The 20,670-nt window shown below is 39.0% G+C and overlaps 1 protein-coding gene across 6 annotated transcripts in view; it reads left to right on the plus strand.

The window, feature by feature from the left end:
• pclob (piccolo presynaptic cytomatrix protein b) overlaps positions 1–19,633 on the plus strand; it is a 63,865-nt gene extending 44,232 nt beyond the window's left edge. For 3 of the 6 annotated variants that reach the window (XM_085164489.1, XM_085164495.1, XM_085164490.1), the window contains 20 exons: positions 1,176–1,244; positions 1,573–1,599; positions 2,658–2,746; positions 2,878–2,953; positions 3,069–3,194; positions 4,447–4,555; positions 4,779–4,846; positions 4,949–5,181; positions 5,862–5,909; positions 6,031–6,161; positions 7,101–7,127; positions 7,581–7,674; positions 8,453–8,524; positions 8,816–9,110; positions 10,656–10,850; positions 13,875–14,016; positions 14,147–14,205; positions 14,787–14,924; positions 15,028–15,173; positions 16,302–19,633. In XM_085164489.1, the coding sequence (XP_085020615.1) occupies positions 1,176–1,244; positions 1,573–1,599; positions 2,658–2,746; positions 2,878–2,953; positions 3,069–3,194; positions 4,447–4,555; positions 4,779–4,846; positions 4,949–5,181; positions 5,862–5,909; positions 6,031–6,161; positions 7,101–7,127; positions 7,581–7,674; positions 8,453–8,524; positions 8,816–9,110; positions 10,656–10,850; positions 13,875–14,016; positions 14,147–14,205; positions 14,787–14,924; positions 15,028–15,173; positions 16,302–16,445 (2,288 nt within the window). In that variant the 3' untranslated portion in view covers positions 16,446–19,633. The remainder of the gene's footprint in view (positions 1–1,175; positions 1,245–1,572; positions 1,600–2,657; positions 2,747–2,877; positions 2,954–3,068; positions 3,195–4,446; positions 4,556–4,778; positions 4,847–4,948; positions 5,182–5,861; positions 5,910–6,030; positions 6,162–7,100; positions 7,128–7,580; positions 7,675–8,452; positions 8,525–8,815; positions 9,111–10,655; positions 10,851–13,874; positions 14,017–14,146; positions 14,206–14,786; positions 14,925–15,027; positions 15,174–16,301) is intronic. The other 3 variants (XM_085164492.1, XM_085164493.1, XM_085164494.1) reach the window with 3 other exon arrangements.
• The last annotated feature ends 1,037 nt before the right edge of the window (positions 19,634–20,670 follow it).

The following is a 20,670-nucleotide window of genomic DNA, read 5'->3' on the forward strand; positions in this document are numbered from 1 at the left end:
TCAGTGCTCCAGATAATTATTGTTGTCTATTACAATATTTCCCTCTGTCACGATAAATGTAAAGTCACAATTTTGCATGATTTTTCCTTTCTTTTAATTATCGTGGTCACCGATACATAACACTCTTTGTTTATGTATGCCACGTCTATCCATGCTTTTCTGTGTCATTTCATCAGCTTGATGTTTGTTTGGGGGTTTTTTTCAGTTTAATTTATTCAATGTCCTTCCTTATTCTTAGCCAACAGTTCTAAAAATGTTAGATTAGATCCTCTCTAGAATCTATGTTATCTGTTTATGAACTACAAAGAGATATGCTAAGCAAACATACTGCTCACAATGCAGCTGCCTTATTTTTTATATAAATTTCATTAAAAATCTAAGCAATATTTAACAGCCTACACTGGAGCCCTTTTTCAGTGGCACAGAAAACTTATAAAAAAAGAAATACATACATTTTTAAGGTTCTTCCTTTAGTTTTGCTCGAAAACAACAGCAGTAAGTTTAAAAGAGTACTGCTGAATCATGGTGATATACTGCAGATTCTACAGGTATTTTTGTTTCATTCTAACTAAATTGCTAAGCCAGTGCCAGGCCAATTTAGCTGGATGGTTTATATAGATCAAAAAAGATGTAATGCAGTAGCTTTCTATAAAGCCGATGTTGTTGTGTATACTTAAAGAAAATTGTGTCAACTGTGTTAAACGTTGATTCTGTAATCTTTCAGTTTCTAATTTGGTCTTATTTTCATCCTTGCATGTACATCTGTTTTCCATTTTCATCTTAATAAAATTAATGTTTTCTGCTTGTTGGTTGTTGCTGTGGATGTCTCCTTGTGGTGTGAGATGTCTGTGTTCCCCGGTGATTCACAGCAGATATTGACATGCACTGTTTCCATTTCCATAAGAGTGGGACTGGTAGTGTTCCATTAGCTTAGGTAAATCCAGTGCCTTTATAATTATTTATCTTTCATTTGGTAAGTATCTTGTATATGAAGTAGCATTAAAAAGCACAGGGTCTGATGTAATTGTCAGACAGTGCCAACGAACAAGAATATCTTCAGCAACCATAGCTTTGTTTCAAGGCCAATTATGAGGAATCAATGTAAACACATTTTTGTTGAGACAGAAGCATTTGTCTTGACCTTACGTAAAAGTGTTCATCTGCCTCAATTGCAGCACAAAGTGAGTCCATGTTGGCTTTGAACAGAGATGATGCCAGAATCTTTCATGAAAGTATCAGACACGGTAGAGTATCTTACAGCATAGTTAAAGTTACTGCCTCTCGTGATAATGTGGCTCAATCTTGATATGGCTTTCCCTCCTAAAGAAACATCTTATATGTTTTGTTTGGGGGGTTTTTCATAGTGCTTCTGCTTAAATTTGTGATCTGTCTGTCAGGCTAGTAAATGCAGTAAAGCATGCATCTCTTACTATTGCTTTTAGTGCATGTGCTGAATTTTAGCCTACTTGCAGTACAAATCTTAGTCTTAGCACTCTACTTCCTGTAGCTTGATAGAACAATGAACATATGTTGAACAAATTTCTTAAAAAAACATATAACTTTGTACCACAGCTGGAGGCCCAAACTGGAATATAGAAGGTGAGACGGCATCGCAATTCTCATGTAGTTACTTAGAGACTGTATGCCTCCATGCCGCATATCATGAATGGTTCACTCCTCTGGCTGAGTTTGTAAACATACCAGATTCATTCTGGAATGACCCACCTCACAATCGTATACAATACATATCATTTAGTGACTCTCTTGTAGTTGACATGTCAGTTCCATGCTGGTATGAACCCCATCTTAATGACACTCGATATCTTTTATGTGTTATACACTGCAGAGACTTTATTTATGTGTCATTCAGGAATGTTTGCACTGTGGTTTTGTAAACATATCAGACCCATTTCCAGTATTCATGTCCATGCACTAAAATAAATGTGTGTTGTGCATAAGTGTTGCCAAAAACATGCAGATTCACAGTATTTTAAGATCTTCTATAGAATTCTGAAAACCAATGCTGCCACCATATACCGATTCCTCATATGTTCAAGATCTAATGCTTTCAAGATATTTACAAGATATGTAGCAGTCTATTTTCTGTTTGTGGGCTTGGCTCGCCAATACATAGAAAATTCTATCCTTGTTTGGATTCTTTTACATTTAACACCAAAACAGCATTTCAAAGTTGAGATATTACTATAGCTTTTTGCTCTTAAAGGTACGATTTAGAATTGTGATGGTAAAATAGAGCACAAGACTGTCAGTATCTTCCAGTTGTTACTTATAAATGATGATGGTTTGGGGGAGATTTCCAGTACACAGTGCTGTAAAATAATACAAAGAAAATAAAACGTTCTATACATTTAAAGCATATCAATTTTTATCAAATTTGAAATTATTCATATTCCATTTAGTATTTGTAGTAGCCATCTGATCTCACACTTGTGGATAGGATGGAGCAGAGTTTCTGTTTCTTTGCTTTCACCTATCCAGTCAGGACAGATCAGAGATCTTCCTGCCTTTTAGAAAATCTGGGTGGATGTGTGACAATTATTCTTAAATACAAAAAAAGAGATTGCTTGATTCTATGCTGAAAGCTTCTAGTCCCTATTTGTGTGCATAGATTTTAATGTGATCCTTTCCTTGTCTAGCCTACCACCTGAGAAGAGAGGACACAGATTGGTTTGATAAGCCAAGAGAAGGGCATCCTCAGAGCGGGAGTGTGTCAGACAGGAGACAGGTGCGATTCAAGCTAATAATATTCAGCTTGATCCTTTTTTTTCCCCTCCATGTTTATTTTCGGTTTTAATATATAAACCTGGAATGTTTTCTGCTTACAAACATGCTTCTTTTAATGCTGTGAATTTTCAGATGAAACTCGTGCCTTATGTCTTCCCTCACACTCGCATCAAGCTTAGGAGAGACATGAAGGACTCCAGTGTGTCAGGTATAAAACTATTACAAAATGCAGACATACAGTTATCATGCAACGATAAAACTCACAAAGATTGTCTATTTCTGTTTTTGTAATTAGGATTTGTATCCCTATTTTTACCGTTTAGGTAATGGACTTGGCATCCGTGTGGTAGGTGGTAAGGAGATTCCAGGGAGTCGTGGAGAGATCGGAGCGTACATTGCCAAGGTCATCCCTGGTGGGGTGGCAGAACAAACGGGGAAAGTTGTGGAGGGTAAGAGCAGAATGAAAAAGATTCTCAAGGCTCAGGAGAGTCATGATCACAGTGCTTTTTAAGTGTTGATGATTTTAGGGCCATTTATGCCTTCAGTAAGAATTCATGCCTAAATCACTCCAGATGGAGTTGTGACAGGCGGCTGTAGCCTACTCTGTGTTGGTTTGTCATGTGTCTTTCCTCAACACATCATGCGCAAACACACCCTCCACATCAGTGGGCTGTGTTAGTCATTAGACTATATTTAGCGTCCCTGTAAACATACAGATACAGATAGACAGACAAGCACAGATAAACACGCACACACAGTGAATTACCATGCAACAATCCCTGCTCAATTTGTTCTTGTAGTTTCTGGAATTTCAAATAATTGATGCTCTAATCTTTGTTTAGAAAGAGAAGCACCTGAGTACTGATTGCAGTTCCACCAGTAGTTTTAATGAGATAATTGGTTCTAGCTTCTTATTACATTTAATTCTGATATAGCTTACTCCCTTTTTGTCTTGCTGAACAAGAAAATATATTTTTTTTAAATAGGCAAGACAGTAGGTTGGCTGGTTTACTTTCAAGCGTGTGCTGTATGCTATGCATATGTTTATGTTCTGTTGAAAGACACTGGCAGCAGAACATGCCTTTAGGTGCAGTGTGAAATAAAGTGGGGGAGGATACAGATTATACACAGAGAACAGAGGGAATAATCTAACAAGAAATACTGGCTCATGCATGAGGATACACACTTATTAATGTGAGCCTTTATTGTCACAGCAGCTGGTGAGTTGCTTCGTAAGCAGAAGTCTAATCTGAAGACCAGGTTTCAGTTGTGTAAGTGAGGCCTCATATTTCTTTGGCCCTGGGTGGAAAAATTGAGTTTGCTGTGATTTGTTTTGTGTATTACATCATAAATATGCACATATTAGTGGTTATTTCTTGTGCTGTTGCTGTGTTTTTACTTCTAATATGCTATTTTTTCTACATTATTCTTTGTGAGAAACAAAACATCTAATATAATCATCGGCAAAGCTCTTCTTTCTTGCTTTTGTGCTGGGTGTTGTTCCAACAATGTAACAAAGCCAATGCATAAACCCAACTGAGAATAAAGAAGAATGAAGACAGAGTTAATTCAGTTGCAGAGCTGTTTGCTATTACTATTGTTCTGTGAGCATGAAAACTGCACTCTCTGTTCTAACACGTTTCATGTATAGAGATGAGGGGTAGTCACTCATTTTGCATGCTGGCCTTCATCGTATTACAGGAATGCAGGTGTTGGAGTGGAATGGAGTCCCTCTAACGGGAAAGACTTATGAGGAAGTGCAGTCTATTATGGGCCAGACATGTGCAGAGGCGGAGCTTTGCGTGAGACTGTGAGTAACATCTGTCACCATTTATCCCTCTATCCCACTGAAACTCCTACATGTTTAGTCACAAAATGGTGACTCTGCAGCCATGAACACCTTCTCTCGTCTTTCCTTCCCCTTCTGTTCGTCCCACACCCCTTCATCTGCCAAATATCCACTCTGTGACTGATTACTCCTACAACGCACTGGTTGTTATTCCATTATAAATTTCCTGTATGGATCCAAACAGCGACCTAAACATGCTGTCTGACCCTGAGCACCCACAAGCCCTGGAGCACCATGTCCAGCTTAAGGCTGGTATGTACGAGAATTTGTTGCTACGTCTGCATGCGTGCATGCGCCTGTGTACATGTTTGACATAAATAAAATGTGAGTCACTATATACACTCGTCTCTGTAGGTGGACAGCGTTCCCCCGGCGTGGATCCTAAGCAGTTAGCTGCAGAATTGCAGAAGGTGTCCCAGCAGCAGGCACCTGGTATCGTTGGAGTAGGAGCTGGGGGATTGGGGGTCCTGTCTGCGCTAGAGCGCTCTGCCCTCCTCCACTCTGGTACTGGATCGGCTGCCTCCAGTGGGGTGCCAAGCCCTGGCCAGCCTGCATCCCCTGCAATAAGCAAGAAGCAGCGACACAAGGTAATGGATTTCATCCATTAAAATTCTTTTTAGTGTCTTACCTCACACACATTCTTATTCAAATTAGTCTTTTGTTGACATTTCTGTGAAATGTGTTTGCTTTAAATAAATGAAGTGAAGACCGCAGGCAAGTTCAGCCAGGCAACTCGAGCTGCACTGCATCAGACGAATGAAACATTCTCCTTAAATCATATACCAAACACAACCTCTCATCTGGGCATTCTATTTAAGAGTCTGGGTTTCTCGTCTCTCCCTCTGCGCAGAGCAGCTGGCTGCTTCGACCATCCTAGCATCCGCATGTAGGGTCAAGGGGGATAATTACCTATCAAACCCCAAATTCGCAGTCTGCAATAAAGAACTCATTTTGAACACGAGATGTCTGACTAAACTAATTAATGGTGCCACACTACACTGACAGACTTTCCATTCTAACACACCGATCAGATAGTCAGTGTCCCCCACAACGTGCATACGTTCAATGAAAAATGTTCTATCTATCTATTCTACAAGGGCACCTCTTTCACCAGTACTCTATTAATATATACTGCAACTTAATCCCAGGTTAATGGCTAAAGTCTGTTATTGTGGGCCAGACAAATTTGTTTGCCAAATCATTAAACGATCAATCTAGAACCACTCCACCTCCTGACCTCTCTGTTTTTGTTCTATTTGTTTTTTAGCAAACAGAGATGATGAAGATGCCTCATCCCATCACAGGAGAAATTCAGGTTAAAACACACACACATGCAAACAAACATTAAGAGAATATCACTATTTTCCCCCAACAACATAAAGATGGAGCCCTGTAGTTTCTCTCATAGAGCCTCCTCTACACTGTGTTTCAAACAGCTCCAGATCAACTATGACAGAAATCTAGGAAATCTTATTGTCCACGTCCTGCAAGCTAGAAACCTGGCCCCAAGGGATAATGATGGCTACTCTGACCCTTTTGTGAAAGTCTACCTTTTACCTGGGAGAGGGTGAGCTTTTAGTATTTTAGTGCTAACTAATATGTGTTCTGTGTCTGCTTTTCTGCCTTTGTGTCTGTTTTGTTTTCTCTCTCCCTGATTTTTTTTTCCTGACTTTGTACTGACTTTGCTGTATCCCACTGACTAACGTTTGTGTGAGAGAATGGTACAGGACATGATGATATGAGGCAGTCATTTCTGCAGTAATTTGATTCGATTTGCTTTAGTCTATAAATAAATAAAGTGAGTTGTGTTAGACTTTACATGAAGCTGTAAGAGGTGGCCTTTTGCCAAATTGCTGCATTATAATGTATCAAATTAGCTGGCAACAGGGAGTCCACATGGTCAACCTCATGTTCTTACTCTTTCTACTTTTGGCTAAAGTGAGTGCTTTGGTTTTGTCCCTAGGTGAGACTCCTTATCAGTGTCGACTCCACTGTCTTCCTAAGAGCTTGTGAATAGCAAGAGAGAGGATCGATGCAGCCATTATCTCCCTTGTAACAATATCTGCTCTTAGATAATGCCTCCATCAGGCCTGTTTATTAGATTATGCGCTCTCTCCCTCAACCTACACGCTGTATAGGTTAAAGATGTACGCTCGTTGAGAGCACCTTTGTACTGCTGCTTTATTGTAAGAATATATTTGAAATGCATCTGTCTGACATTAGCAAAAGAGTTCACAGCCGCAGTGTCTCAACAAAAGGTCAGAGTAGTGAATTTCTCATTCACCTGTGAGCCAGTAATCACCGTGAGGCTTTTTGGTCTTGAGTCATATCTACTGTGTAGGCACAAAAACAGTGATTTACCCTCAACAGAATATTGATTGCCTCAGCTCTCTATCCTTTACTGCCTTTTCTTTGAGCTCTTTGAGCTTCTCTGACTGTTATTTTGTGTTTTTGCTTTTCTTGTTTGTGATATATGCCCTCCTCTTCCTCTTCTGGACTCCCTCAGCCAAGTCATGGTTGTCCAGAATGCAAGGTAGTGTGGTGCTGATCTTTGTTTTTAGTTGGTGTTATGTTTTTATTTGTGTAATTTACCCATCCAAAGTGGTTTTCCATCCTTTTATTGTGGCCTTTGTTGTTCGTCCAATTATCGGCTCTATTTCACAGTGTTTAAGAGCACTTCTGCCATTACATTTTCTCTCCATGCCTCTGACTTTGAACTCTCCTCAGCTTCTATCTCTGTACTCATTTGAAAAAAAAAATTAAAAGCATCTTACTCAGAGCAGACAATTAACAAAAATATTTCAGTTTGTTTGCGATCTTTCTGATGCCTCCAAATAAGGATATTGACCATTTTCCAAGCAGCATCTATTCAGCCCATTTACTGAGCATTGCAGTTTTGTGAATGTTGCCATGGGATCAAGCAGTGGAGAGATTTTTAATAATGTATTATTAACCACCAATCATTCTGAATGTCATGAATTATCAGTGCTGATAACAAGAGAAGGACCAAGTATGCCCAGAAGACCATGAACCCAGAATGGAATCAGACTGTCATCTACAAGAACATTCATCTAGAGCAGGTACTGTGTAGACCCTCTCTTCCTGTCCCACACTAAAACGCACATGCACACAAACATCTTCCCACAGTAACTGTACTTGTTGTGATCCACTTTGGGCAATGTGGAAGCCTCAGCGTCTTATACGACACTTAGAATTCTGTCCTCATGCTCTCTCCCTCGGGCTGTTTTCAGTATCCTCTATGCAGCCTCTTATCAGCACTAGCAAACCTCAAGTTAACAACCGACATTCTTGCTCTTACAGTGTCAAAACAGACACTTTAACTGCATACCTTTTTAGCAAAAAGAGTAATAGAAGAGTGTTAGGTAATCATGCCCATGTGTGCTCATCTGTGACTGCTAGAGGTATATGTGGTTGCTTGTGTTTATTCTTAGCCATCTGTGTTTGCTCGTGTTGTTTGTGACAGACACCACCATCGTCTTACCGCAGCCTTAAAAAAAAATCTGCAGTGCATACTTATATAAGTATATCTGTATATGTTATGTCCTCCAACATGCTTCAGAGTGTTTCTATACACGTCCACGTATTTACACACATGCATTTAACAACCCGTGATTTCCTTGCTGATTAAATTACCCCCCCTCATTAGCATTCATGGCTGCACTCATTTAGGCACGACTCATTCAGTGTACACGAGCTCGTTTCTTTTGTGCTTCATCCACCCACATTCACACAGACAAACAAGCTCACACCTCACGCATTTTGTTCCCTCGCACGATCGCCTCAACGCCTCACCATAATCTGTGACCCTCTCTTTACTTATTTTTTCTTTCTTTGAAGCTGAAGAAAAAAACGCTGGAGGTGACAGTGTGGGACTATGACAGGTCCTCCTCCAATGACTTCCTTGGAGAAGTAAGTGACTTGTGAAGCCGAGTCTGCCATCTGACAATGTGAAATTTAGCTCACTTTTTCTTTTTCTTTTTTACCAATTTATCTCATTAAAGTGGTTTTTGCTATTTTATTTTTATTTTATGTTGGTTTATTTTTATTGTTTTACTGGTGGACCTGCGTTTCTTAACTTAACTCTCAGGTCAGACAAACACCAAATTTAAACTTGGCTTCTATAACCATACATATTAAATTCCTATTTATTTTATACTGTCTCACTCTCTCTCTCTTTTATTTTCTCTTATTGTCACTCAGGTACTGATTGACTTGTCAAATACCACCCAGCTGGACAATACTCCTCGCTGGCTGCCTTTGAAAGAGCAGAGTGAAAGCATTGAACACAGCAGAGCCCACCATGCCTCCCAAGGACCGTCAGGGTCTGGGTCAAGTCAGGGACATGGCCAGGGCCAGGGCCACATTTCAGGTTCTGGACAGGGGTATGGAATGGGTCAGGGTCTAGTACCAGGGCAGGGAGATGGGAGTCATGATTCACCTAAAAACTCTGTAATCAAGAGCAGAAGCCATGGAATCTTTCCCGATCCAGCTAAAGGTAAAGAATCACTTCATTCTTACAGTTAATGATTGCTAAATATCAATTAATTCCATATAAGTAGTTTTAAGCAATAAATAATATTAATATTCTTGGCAGGTATTCATAACCATACATTGAACACTGTAAATACATATATATCAGTACTGCATGGAACAATGAGATGACTGTGAAATATCATTTGCACCTGAGAGGGGTTGGTTTATTTACAGTGGCTTGCAAAAGTATTTGGCCCTTTGAACTTTTCCACATTTTGTCACATCACAGCCACCAACATGAATCCATTTTATTGGAATTCCACATGAAAGACCAATACAAAGTGGTGTACACGTGAGAAATGGAACAAAAATCATACATGATTCCAAACATTTTTTACAAATAAATAACTGAAAAGTGGGCTGTGCGTAATTATTCAGCCCCCTGAGTCAATACTTTGTAGAACCACCTTTTGCTGCAATTACAGCTGCCAGTCTTTTAGGGTATGTCTCTACCAGCTTTGCACATGTAGCAACTGAAATCCTTGCCCATTCTTCTTTGGAAAACAACTCCAGCTCAGTCAGATTAGATGGACAGTGTTTCTGAACAGCAGGTTTCAGATCTTGCCACAGATTCTCGTGTCCTCATGGAACACATGGATATGTTTTGTTTTAAACCATTCCATTGTTGCCCTGGCTTTATGTTTAGGGTCGTTGTCCTGCTGGAAGGTGAACCTCCACCCCAGTCTCAAGTCTGTTACACTCCAAGAGGTTTTCTTCCAAGATTGCCCTGTATTTGGCTCCATCCATCTTCCCATCAACTCTGACCAGCTTCCCTGTCCCTGCTGAAGAGAAGCACCCCCAGAGCATGATGCTGCCACCACCATATTTGACAGTGAGGATGGTGTGTTCAGAGTGATGTGCAGTGTTAGTTTTCCGCCACACATAGCGTTTTGCATTTTGGCCAAAAAGTTCCATTTTGGTCTCATCTGACCAGAGCACATTCTTCCACATGTTTGCTGTGTCCCCCACATGGCTTGTGGCAAACTGCAAACAGGACTTCTTATGGTTTTCTGTTAACAATGGCTTTCTTCTTGCCATTCTTCCATAAAGGCCAACTTTGTGCAGTGCACGACTAACAGTTGTCCTATGGACAGATTCCCCCGCCTGAGCTGTAGATCTCTGGTAGGTTTACAGTTGTGCCATACTCCTTCCATTTCTGAATGATCGCTTGAACAGTGCTCCGTGGGATGTTCAAGGCATCGGAAATCTTTTTGTAGCCTAAGCCTGCTTTAAATTTCTCAATAACCTTATCCCTGACCTGTCTGGTGTGTTCTTTGGACTTCATGGTGTTGTTGCTCCCAATAACCTCTTAGACAACCTCTGAGGCCATCACAGGACAGTTGTGGAGCTGTTTTGCAAAGAAGAATGGACAAGAATTTCAGTCTCTAGACTGGCTGTAATGTGACAAAATGTGGAAAAGTTCAAGGGGGCTGAATACTTTTGCAAGCCACTGTATTTTGCAGTTTTCTCTTTGGCACTTGTAACCATTCATTTAATATTCCTTTAGACATGCAAATGATGCCTTTGGAAAAGTCACACAGTAGCCCAGGCAGTTCCAAGTCTTCCTCCGACGGCCAACTACGTTCCCATGGCCCCTCCCGAAGCCAAAGCAAGAGCAGTGTCACTCAGGCCCACCTTGAGGATGCTGGAATAGCAATTGCTGCTGCTGAAGCTGCCGTGCAACAATCCTGCCTGCAACCAAGTAAATCCTTCCCCTACCCCTGATAAACCACCTTCGAAATGCACCTTTTCCCCTTGCATGCAAGCTTTGTAGAGATTGTTTGATAAAGCCTTGAATTGCTCTGCCTTCATCTCCTTAACAGTTTACCTTGCCTTCTGCTCATCTCATCTTGCTTTTCTGCCAGCACAAAGTCACAGTGATCTATCTCATTAATATAACTGTTAAACAAAAATCAAGGCATATAAAGAATTTTAAAAACATAAAAAGATCAAATAAGTACACAAATAAAAATAAACTTGCTGTGAAATCCTATTTAATACACTATGTAATTCTAAAATCTTATTTTTAGAGATGGGGCTCATTCAGTTTACTAAATTGTTATGTGTTGTTTCTGATATTTTTCCACCAGTTTAATATTTTGGTTTTCTCTTTGGGAATCTTAAATATTTAATAAAATGGGATAATAGTTTAAGAAACTACAAACATAATTAATGGATTATTTTAACTAGTAGTATTAGTATTATTAGCTAAATTAGAAATCCAGACCCCTCTGTTTCTACATGGAGTGTGCATGTGCCAATCCCAAGCATATGGTTTCTACAGAACCCCGGTGTGGAGATCTCCAACCCCAGTACAGAAACCAAGCTAGGATGGCAATCCCTTAGTTGTTGTATGTTCTACTGTGTTAACATGACTTAAACAACATCCATTACCTGTGTATAATCCTCAATGTGATATCCTCAAAATGAATTCTAATGGTCTACTTCTTTACAAAGGAAAGTAAACTCATTGTTGGAGGTTTTTATACGCATGCAACTGTAGATTCCCTAGCTATTATTTCCTTGCCACGGAATATTTTGTGGAGCTGCAATATTGCTGTGTATGTGCATGTGTGTGTCACAAGAATTAACCCCTAGAAAAGCACACACAGAGGCAGACACAGGTATGGCACACAGTCTTCTCGCCCTGCACAGTCCTTCCCTATTCCTCCCACCTAAAACAAATGACTCAGTCAAACCTGGAAACACAGAAACACCAAGAGGTTTCAAAAGTCAACAGGAGGTTCACGCTGCACTCACCAGCCAGTGAGTGTAAAGCTGTCAGCTAACCGTGAGGGAAGCAGAAATGTCAAGGGAAGGTGAGGCAACATAGGAAAAATGTACTCTATAAATATATAAATAAATCATATTAATCAACAACTAAAAAAACTACTACTAATAATAATAATTATAATTAAATAATTAAGACTAAGCCTTCCAAATAAATGAATGTGTAAATATTGATATTTCTGTTGTAATTATTTTCTGTATGTAGCACTATGAATGTCTGGAAATGCACATATTCATTTTATATATTATTTCATTATTTATATATTTATTTTGTGTCGCTTTTATTATCACATGATTTTGTTTTCATTAGGAACAGAATGACTAATTATTGCATTTCAGTAACAGACTGTGCTTCAAACACATTGTGGTCACACATCATCTTTCAAAAATACACCGAAAGTCACCGAATGTGTTTCAACTAGGGATGCACCGATACCACTTTTTTGGAAACGAGTACGAGTACGAGTACTTGCATTTCAGTACTCGCCGATACCGAGTACTTAATAAAAACATGATTTAAATTTACAGGTAATAGCTTTAGTCCTATAATTTAACAAAAAAAAAAAAAAAACAACAACAAGGGACTGGTTTGGAATTAAGAACATTTATGTTGTATGCAACATATTACAGCCCTCAATGGGGGCGAGGATGGCAACAGTTGTCTCCATAAGAGCCCATTGGTAAGCGGTGAGATAGTCAGGGAGTTCATGCTCAGACACGCCCAGCCCTCGCTTTTGCTCAATGAGGGACTGGAGCATGTAATACGTGCTGTTCCAGCGCGTCTGTACGTCCTGCTGCAGTCTCTTTATTGGCTGGTTGAGCTGTCCCTGAATGTTCTCGAGGCGGGAGTAGGCTAAGGCGGAATGTTTAAAATGCCCAACTATTTTCTGTCCCACTGCTATAGCATCAGCTATGCTCCTCTGTGCTAATAAGCATGGGTAAATAAGCGTGGGTAAACTCTTTGTACTCGTTGTCGTGTTGGGATTTTGGTGCTTGATTAAATTACTTGTGTTAAATGCGCTACCTTTTGAGCCTCCTCTGGACAATTTCGCTGAGCACAATTTGCAGTCCGCCTTTGTTTTCGTGTCTTCGTTCTCTTTGAAATAGTTCCACACGGCTGACTTGTCTCGCCTGCCCTTCTCTCAGCTCTGAGCTGCAGCCGGGGCCTGGGGACGGGCACTCGGGGCCTTGGGACGGGCACTCGGGGCCTGGGGGCGGGCACTCGGGGCCTGGGGGCGGGCACTCGGGGCCTGGGGGCGGGCACTCGGCGGCTGTGATTAACCCCTTACATGCCGCTCAAACATAGACAGGTCTCAGACCGTGGTATCGGTCCCCGGTATCGGGGACTTTTAACAAGTACGAGTACTTTAGAAAATGTGGTATCGAGGCCAATACCCGATACCGGTGTCGGTATCCGGCATCCCTAGTTTCAACAGTAATCTTCACATATTTTCCCAAGTTCTTTCTTACTGCAAAAGCATAGCAGAAACCAGCCAGAGCCAAGAAAAAATATTTAATTGTATGAACAAACTGCCATGCCATGTCCTACAGTGAATTAATCATATTTTTTTCATTAAATTTAGTGACCTTCATTTAGTTCTAATGTAGGGATTTGCTTTGTATTACAGAGATTTTACACAGCACTGTTACGTAAATGCAAGGAGATGCTGACATTTACAGCGATGCCCTGTTATGTGATGCTTAGTCAAAGTTGTCAAAGTTATGTGTGATGGAGAGTGCCTCTGTCAATGTGTGATAGCTGGCTGTGTGTTTTGTTACATACAGCACATGTCTTGGGCATCCATGCATGTGTGGTAAAAGCTGGGTCATTTAACATTCTCTGTTTGTTTGTTTTTTTATGCAAGTAATTTATTTTGAAGAAAAAAAAACAAGTGATTGATTTCCTCAGTATCACACTCAGTATTGCCACCCACAGGACCAGGACAACGGCTGAGTGATGTTTCAGGGTCAGTGGTACTATCTGCCCCGAGCCTGGTTGGAGACGCTTATGGAGGTCTGGATAGTGAAGATGGAGCAGGCACAGGAGTGGACAGTGCCATTTTTCAAGTGCCACGGATGTAAGACTATTTGTAGCTCCACACAAGCATATTATGCATTAACGGTTGTTAATGTATATGTCATGTTATACTCTTTTAAATGTATAAAACAGTGTTCATAAATTCATTTGTTTTTTGTTTTTTCTCACAGCGGTAAGACTATTCCTAATGGCACAGACAAAAACCAACTTGAGACTGCAGAAAATGAAGGCAAGCTCTAGAAATGTCACGTTTTCAAATGTTTGCTTTCTTGGTCAGAGGGCTCCCCCTGTTGAGTGTTTTGTGCAATGACGGTTTTGTTGTTTTTTGTTTTTTTTTTCAATTTCTTTGTAACCAAGCCACCTAATTAACTGCCTCTAAATGGTGTTACTAATGTCATTATTAAGTTACGAGGTCAAATTGTCAGCTAAGTGCTTATTGTCAATGAACAATATTAACCCGAATAATAAATTACTGCATGGCTTGAGTGAAGTGGTTGCCATGCTATCCCACCTGCTGTTATATCTACATTTCATGTAGCTCAGGTGTCACGATGTCCCTTCCCTCTCTAGTTTCAATTTGTTACAAAGAGCAGAGGGTCATTTTAGGGTATAGCCTGGCAGCTGTTACAATGATGAAGGTCGGGAGGTCATTTCCATGGTGCCTGACAACTAATTTACCAAGTTTAAATCAGCTTGTCTTGTAAAATTCTTAATTATTTCAGGACATGTGGAACTGGTGAGATACACGTGAAACTTTGGCGATATATTCCCTGATGTGATTTTGATTTTGCTCTTTCTGTTTTGTGTTAGCTGGTAAAACACAAGTAATGGGGGAGATCAAGGTTGCTCTCAAGAAGGAGGTGAAAACAGAAGGGGACCAACTGGTCTTGGAGATCCTTCAGTGCAGAAACATCACTTACAAGTTCAAAAGCCCAGACCACCTGCCAGGTGTGGAACCAATCAGTACTGATGTACATGCATTTAGATTTTTTTAATCTCAATAGTCCTCTTTTTATGAATTCATATTATTATTTATCCAACTTGCATCCAGATCTGTATGTGAAGTTGTATGTGGTGAATGTGGCCACCCAGAAGAGGATCATTAAGAAGAAGACGAGAATTTGTCGACATGATAGAGAGCCTTCTTTCAATGAGACCTTCAGATTCCCCCTAAACCCAACTGGACACTCCATACAGGTAGTGTACAACAGGCACCTAAATAACTTTCAGACCCCTGCTACTTGTCAAATACGATGAGTGAATAAAACTTAGTAAATCGTGATTGTGTTAGAGTCTGGACAATAAAGGATATTTATGACTGATACCAATATTTGGTGATTTAAAAATCCAATATACTTGGCAATATTCTGTTGGGGTTTTTTTCTTTCAGACACACAAAACATAAATAGATTTCCCTAATATTTGTTATGCGTATTGACAAGGAGTCACAAATATCCCATAATATGAGAGTGTTGTTTAAAAATAATCTTATTTTATTAGCACAACCAGTTGTGGATGACTAGTTTACACTCTTCCCAACTTTTTTTTGTTGCGATGTGTGAGAGACTAGGCTGGTTAAGCACGAGGACACAGTGAGTATTTAGAAAAAAGTGGGTTTATTTACCCCCCAAAATTGTAAAAAAAATAAAATAAAATACAAAATGAACTAATAATACAGGGCCCTTAAAAGGAGTCAAATGAATAGAACAAAACTCAATCCAAAAACAGCAACTTGACATATCTCCAGATTAACTACTCAGCAAACAAAACTGAGCTAACAGCAAGAAACAAAGGGGACTTAAATACTGGCTGATCAGGCTGATACATAAGGGGAACACAAATCCTAACAAATCATCTAACACCAAACAAACAAAGCAACACTTAGTTTAATAATTACTTCAAATCAAAAATACCCAGCAGAAGGCTAAACAAGTCACCTATGCACACCTATGGGTGGCAAGAGCTGCACTTGGTATGGCCCAATCAGCACGTCAATATATAACACAGCCCAACTGCAGAGGTGTGTGGCAGCAGGTGCGGCCATCAGGCTGTGTTTGTAGTGTTCCAAACATAGGGAAGTTGCAGAGTTTCCTCTGGTACTCACAACATGGTTAAAAGCTGTTTCTTCTGCTGTAAATAGCTAATATGGGCTCTAAAATTCCCAGGTCTATAAAATGCATTCATTTTTAGACTTATAGATATACTTGTAACAACCTGCTTGCAACTATGAATAATTATACTGAATAACATGCACTTTTTGAGCTGGCAAAGCACATATAGATAACTAACTGACAAATTCTTTTTGTCTTTCTCATGCGTTCCCAGCTTTTCTTGGTGTCTAATGGAGGGAAGTTCATGAAGAAAACCTTGATAGGTGAAGCCTACATCTGGCTTGACAAGGTGGACATGAGGAAGAGAGTGGTCAGCTGGCACAAGCTGTTCGTCAGTTCCACTCAGACCAACCCCTGAACACCACACCAAAAAGATCCAGATGCAGCAGATCAGCCAACACTAAATGCAAAGTGCATAGTTCAGAGATGTGACAAAAAAAATGAATAAGAGAATGAGAATAAGAGCAAAGAAAACAAATTCCTTTAATTTGTTGCTTCGGTTTATAAATCATAAAATAAAGGTTTATTACGTGCTACTAACATTGCAATTATATCAGTCCAACACTGCCAGCACATTTCCCATTTCAAGTCTCTGCTGGTTTTGGATTTAACATGCAAACATAAAAAGCTGGCACTGGTAGAGACTCAGCAGCAATATGGCTTTGAGGGCAGTGACGTCTTTCTTACCACAGTTCTATTTCCATAATCCACATGAGACGCCGAGATGTGATTCTGCACTACTGAACAAACATATCTAACAAAGGGAAAGATGAAAAACAGAATCATGGAATTCATTTTATTTCCTTCATATGAGAGACGTGGTTGTGCTACGATCGTGATGTGTGTGGATTTAAGTGGTCTTGGAATATTAACTGATGAAGAAATGCATACATTTTTTGTACAATATTCTTTCAGTTTCATTGAAAAAGGAAAAAAAAACACAATAAAGAGCTTATGTAGGCCTGAGTCAGACAGTTGACCTTTGCTGTGGGATTAGGATTAAATGTACAGCACTTCTGATTGTAGATATCCCACATGCAAATATAAGAGCATATCAGAGAATCACATTGTACAGTGTGACGTTTATATAGTATACACAGATATCAGATGCAGAATATATCTAAATATAATATACAGTATAAGAGTTGTTCTCTTGTCACTAGATTATATATACAAATATATATAATATGGTACAGATACACAGACTTGTTAGATTGAGGCTGTGAGTGGCGCACTGACAATCCAGTAATCTATGGTGTAGGCAGTCACAATAACTATTATGTGAATGTGGACCTATGTGAGCTCAAGGATGTTAATAATCATGTTCAGTAGCTCCCTTGGTTCTCTGATCACACTAATGCACCACTATATCGAACAGGGCTGTGACAGAATACAAATAAAATCCAAGGTCAATGACAACCTCTAGTGGCTGATTACTATTTTACTAGCATGATATTGTTAGGAAAGATTAGAATTAAAATTTAAATTAACAATGAACAGCATCTGCTGTGTTGAATGTTACAACTGTGGAAGGTGAGTTTCACACATCCGTCTCAAGTGTACAACATTTTGCTTTAAGATTGTTATAGTGGCTCAGATTTTGCTAATATTTCCTTCTGTGTAGTCCATCGTCAGACATGTAATTCATACGATATGTGTCAAAATCCTCTGTAGATCTGCAACTGTCATTACTTCAGTATGACAGCCCTGCTATCTCTGTGTTAGTAAGTCCCTCTGGTCTGAGTTTTCCCAGAAAATTATTTCAAAAGGAAGAAAAAAAAATGCTTTACCATTCAAACGTCAAGGTTCTTTTGTGTGTCTGGTTGTACTGTAAAACACTTAACTATTTTGTGTCAGTGACTCCCATTACAACACATTGAACCAGCCTCTTTCACTGCCTGCAACCAAAACACTCAGGCCCACTGGCGCACAGTGATGTATAGGATCAAATAAAAGCATGGGGCCTAGTCTCAGTACTAAGGTGTGAGTAGGTGACCCATGTATTTATCTGTATTCGTCTTACAATGTTTTGTCACCTTTACCTGTACAGAATGAAAAATTGACCCTCAGAACTACTGTTAGTGTGTTTAGGCACATCACAAAGCCAATGCAACTATTTATAATATATCACTGGAGACTACAAACACACTTAGAGCAAGATGTCACTTATCGCCTATAATAATTACCAAGTAAAACAAACAAGCAAACAAAAAAAGAGAGTATAGTGAGGGAGAAAACAAGGTTAATTTTTCAATGCTGACAATTATTTTGTTGTGCCAACCGTGATTTATGTTTAAATTCTTAACAATTATATTTCTTTTTTACATTCCAGATCCATTGTTTCATTTGAAGTAATTCTATGCAACATATACGTTTGAATGCATTTGTGTTTTTGGAATTAAAATGTTTTACCTGTGAACATATGTTCTTAAAATAACTGTAAGAAAATAACTTTAATTTGTACATCGATGAAAGAAAAATATGAAATACTCTGATTTTTTTACTGATTTTAATATATATTGACGTTAACGGCTGTTAACATCTACATGGATCTTGTGCACTTTATTATTGCGTTGTCTCATTTGTTCCATCATGACATGCGGGATTACGTGTTTTGTGTTTATGCACTGAAATGAACTGAGTCATGGTGTATGTGATGGCAGGAAATATTGTGGTGTGCATTTTGTATCTATGTGGAAAAAGAAAAAAACATGCAGACACACTGGGGTTCCTAAACGTAATGCACAATGTGGGGGGGGGGATAAATATCACTCTAAACTGCATCATGCTCTCAGTGTACTTAAAAAAGTTTGTGTACACAGTACAGTAAATTAGACATATTATCTCAATGCTCAGCCTTGACTGTTCAACCCCTGTGTTTCATTAGACTTCACCCAAGCTAAATACTGTTTGTTTAGATCAGCTGTTGCCTGTAATCGTGAATCCATTCATTTGTTGTTGTTCTGAGGGGTGTGAATGTGACTCAAGTTGTTTGACATGTGTACATAAAGTGTTTATTTTCTACAAAGATTGAATGTTTATATTGTCCAAAGTCTGAGCATGTGAGTGTTGAAAAAAAAATCACAAAAGACATATAATTGTACAGCAATTCATGTCTATAGCTGTAAAAGGGAAGTTGACTGTGTAATCAAAACCTGTGCTGTCAACCAATGACTATGTGTGCAACTACGTCCCGTAAACTGCTGAAACAACACAAAGGGGAAAAAAAAATCTACTCAACTTCAATAGTTGTCTAAAACTTTATGTTTTGGATGTTGCATGTTTTGTTGATGGTTTGTCGGTATATTTTGCCTAAAGATTACGTTTAAAAAGAGAGAGAATATGTATAGATTTATCTGTATGCTGAGTGTAAAGAAATATGCTTGTAAAATTGTCTTGTTTTTCACTCAGTGTAAAAACAAAACATATACTGTTATGGTTTTGTGGTTGTACACAGGATGTGTTGAGATATGCAAATCGTGCTGTAAAAAAATCAGCGTTTCCCCTGAGTCTAAAAGAATAAATATTAAGAAGAGTTATATTGCACATTTGGAGTTGAGCTTTGTTTTGTTAACAGCTTTCTTTATTATTACTTAAAAAATAACTTTTTTAAAGTGATAATAGGCCTTGCTCTGGTAATTATTTTAAGGAACAAACTCGTTTTCTGTGTTTGGAGCAGTTTAATCATTATTTGTTAATTAGACGTGCCTAAGGACACATGAATTCAACTTCTGACCGTCTGCTCCCTGTGGACACTGCAAACTTGCTCTTGAAAGAAAAACCTACATTAAGTATGCGCAAGCTGGCATCCTCGTGCCAAAAACTATTTAAAAAAAGGCACCGTGATTCTTTAAAAATTGTTTAGTAGAAGTGAGTTTGGAGTGGAACACATAATCGCACACATAATTGTGGTTTTTTTTCTCATCAACACGATACGAGTTTTGTGTCTATTTTTTCATTTTTTAAATGTATTTATTTAAATTGTCTCTTTTCTTAGGAGTTGAAAATATTATCACCATCTACACAGCTTTAACATTAACTAAATATTTGGTGATTGCATATTTTACATAATTTATTATTATGACAGCAGAAGCTGGAATTGGGATGATGAATGGCTTTGGTAGAGCCTCCTATCCTTTATTTGGCTGTAATTTCAAGGCATGGTCACTGTGAGGCAGAATTGATTCACGTTAACATCTGGGGATGAGCCACTTGGTATCATAGACTGCAGCTGTAAAAATTGGAATCGGAATATTTTATGAATCCCTTAGGAAATGATGTGGTTGCAGCTGCTCCAAGACAGTACAGTAACTGATTAAATTAAATAAAACAGTATAATAAAGTTACAAAAAAAGATAAATATATGATGGACATTTTACTCTAAACTGTATACTGTAAAACTTTATCATTTGTTATTTCTCATTTTCACTGTACATGTGCAAAAGGGGTGTGACTATTGCACTGTGTATTATGCATTAGACGGAGGAGTTGTATAGCCACATCAGGCAGCACTGATTTCCTGTGTGGTTCAGTTATGGATTTGGGTATTCTTCATCTCTCACTGAACATGCTTCTGTGATTGG

This window comes from Neolamprologus multifasciatus, chromosome 7, assembly GCF_963576455.1.
Source record: "Neolamprologus multifasciatus chromosome 7, fNeoMul1.2, whole genome shotgun sequence".
Classification (NCBI taxonomy): Eukaryota; Metazoa; Chordata; class Actinopteri; order Cichliformes; family Cichlidae; genus Neolamprologus; species Neolamprologus multifasciatus.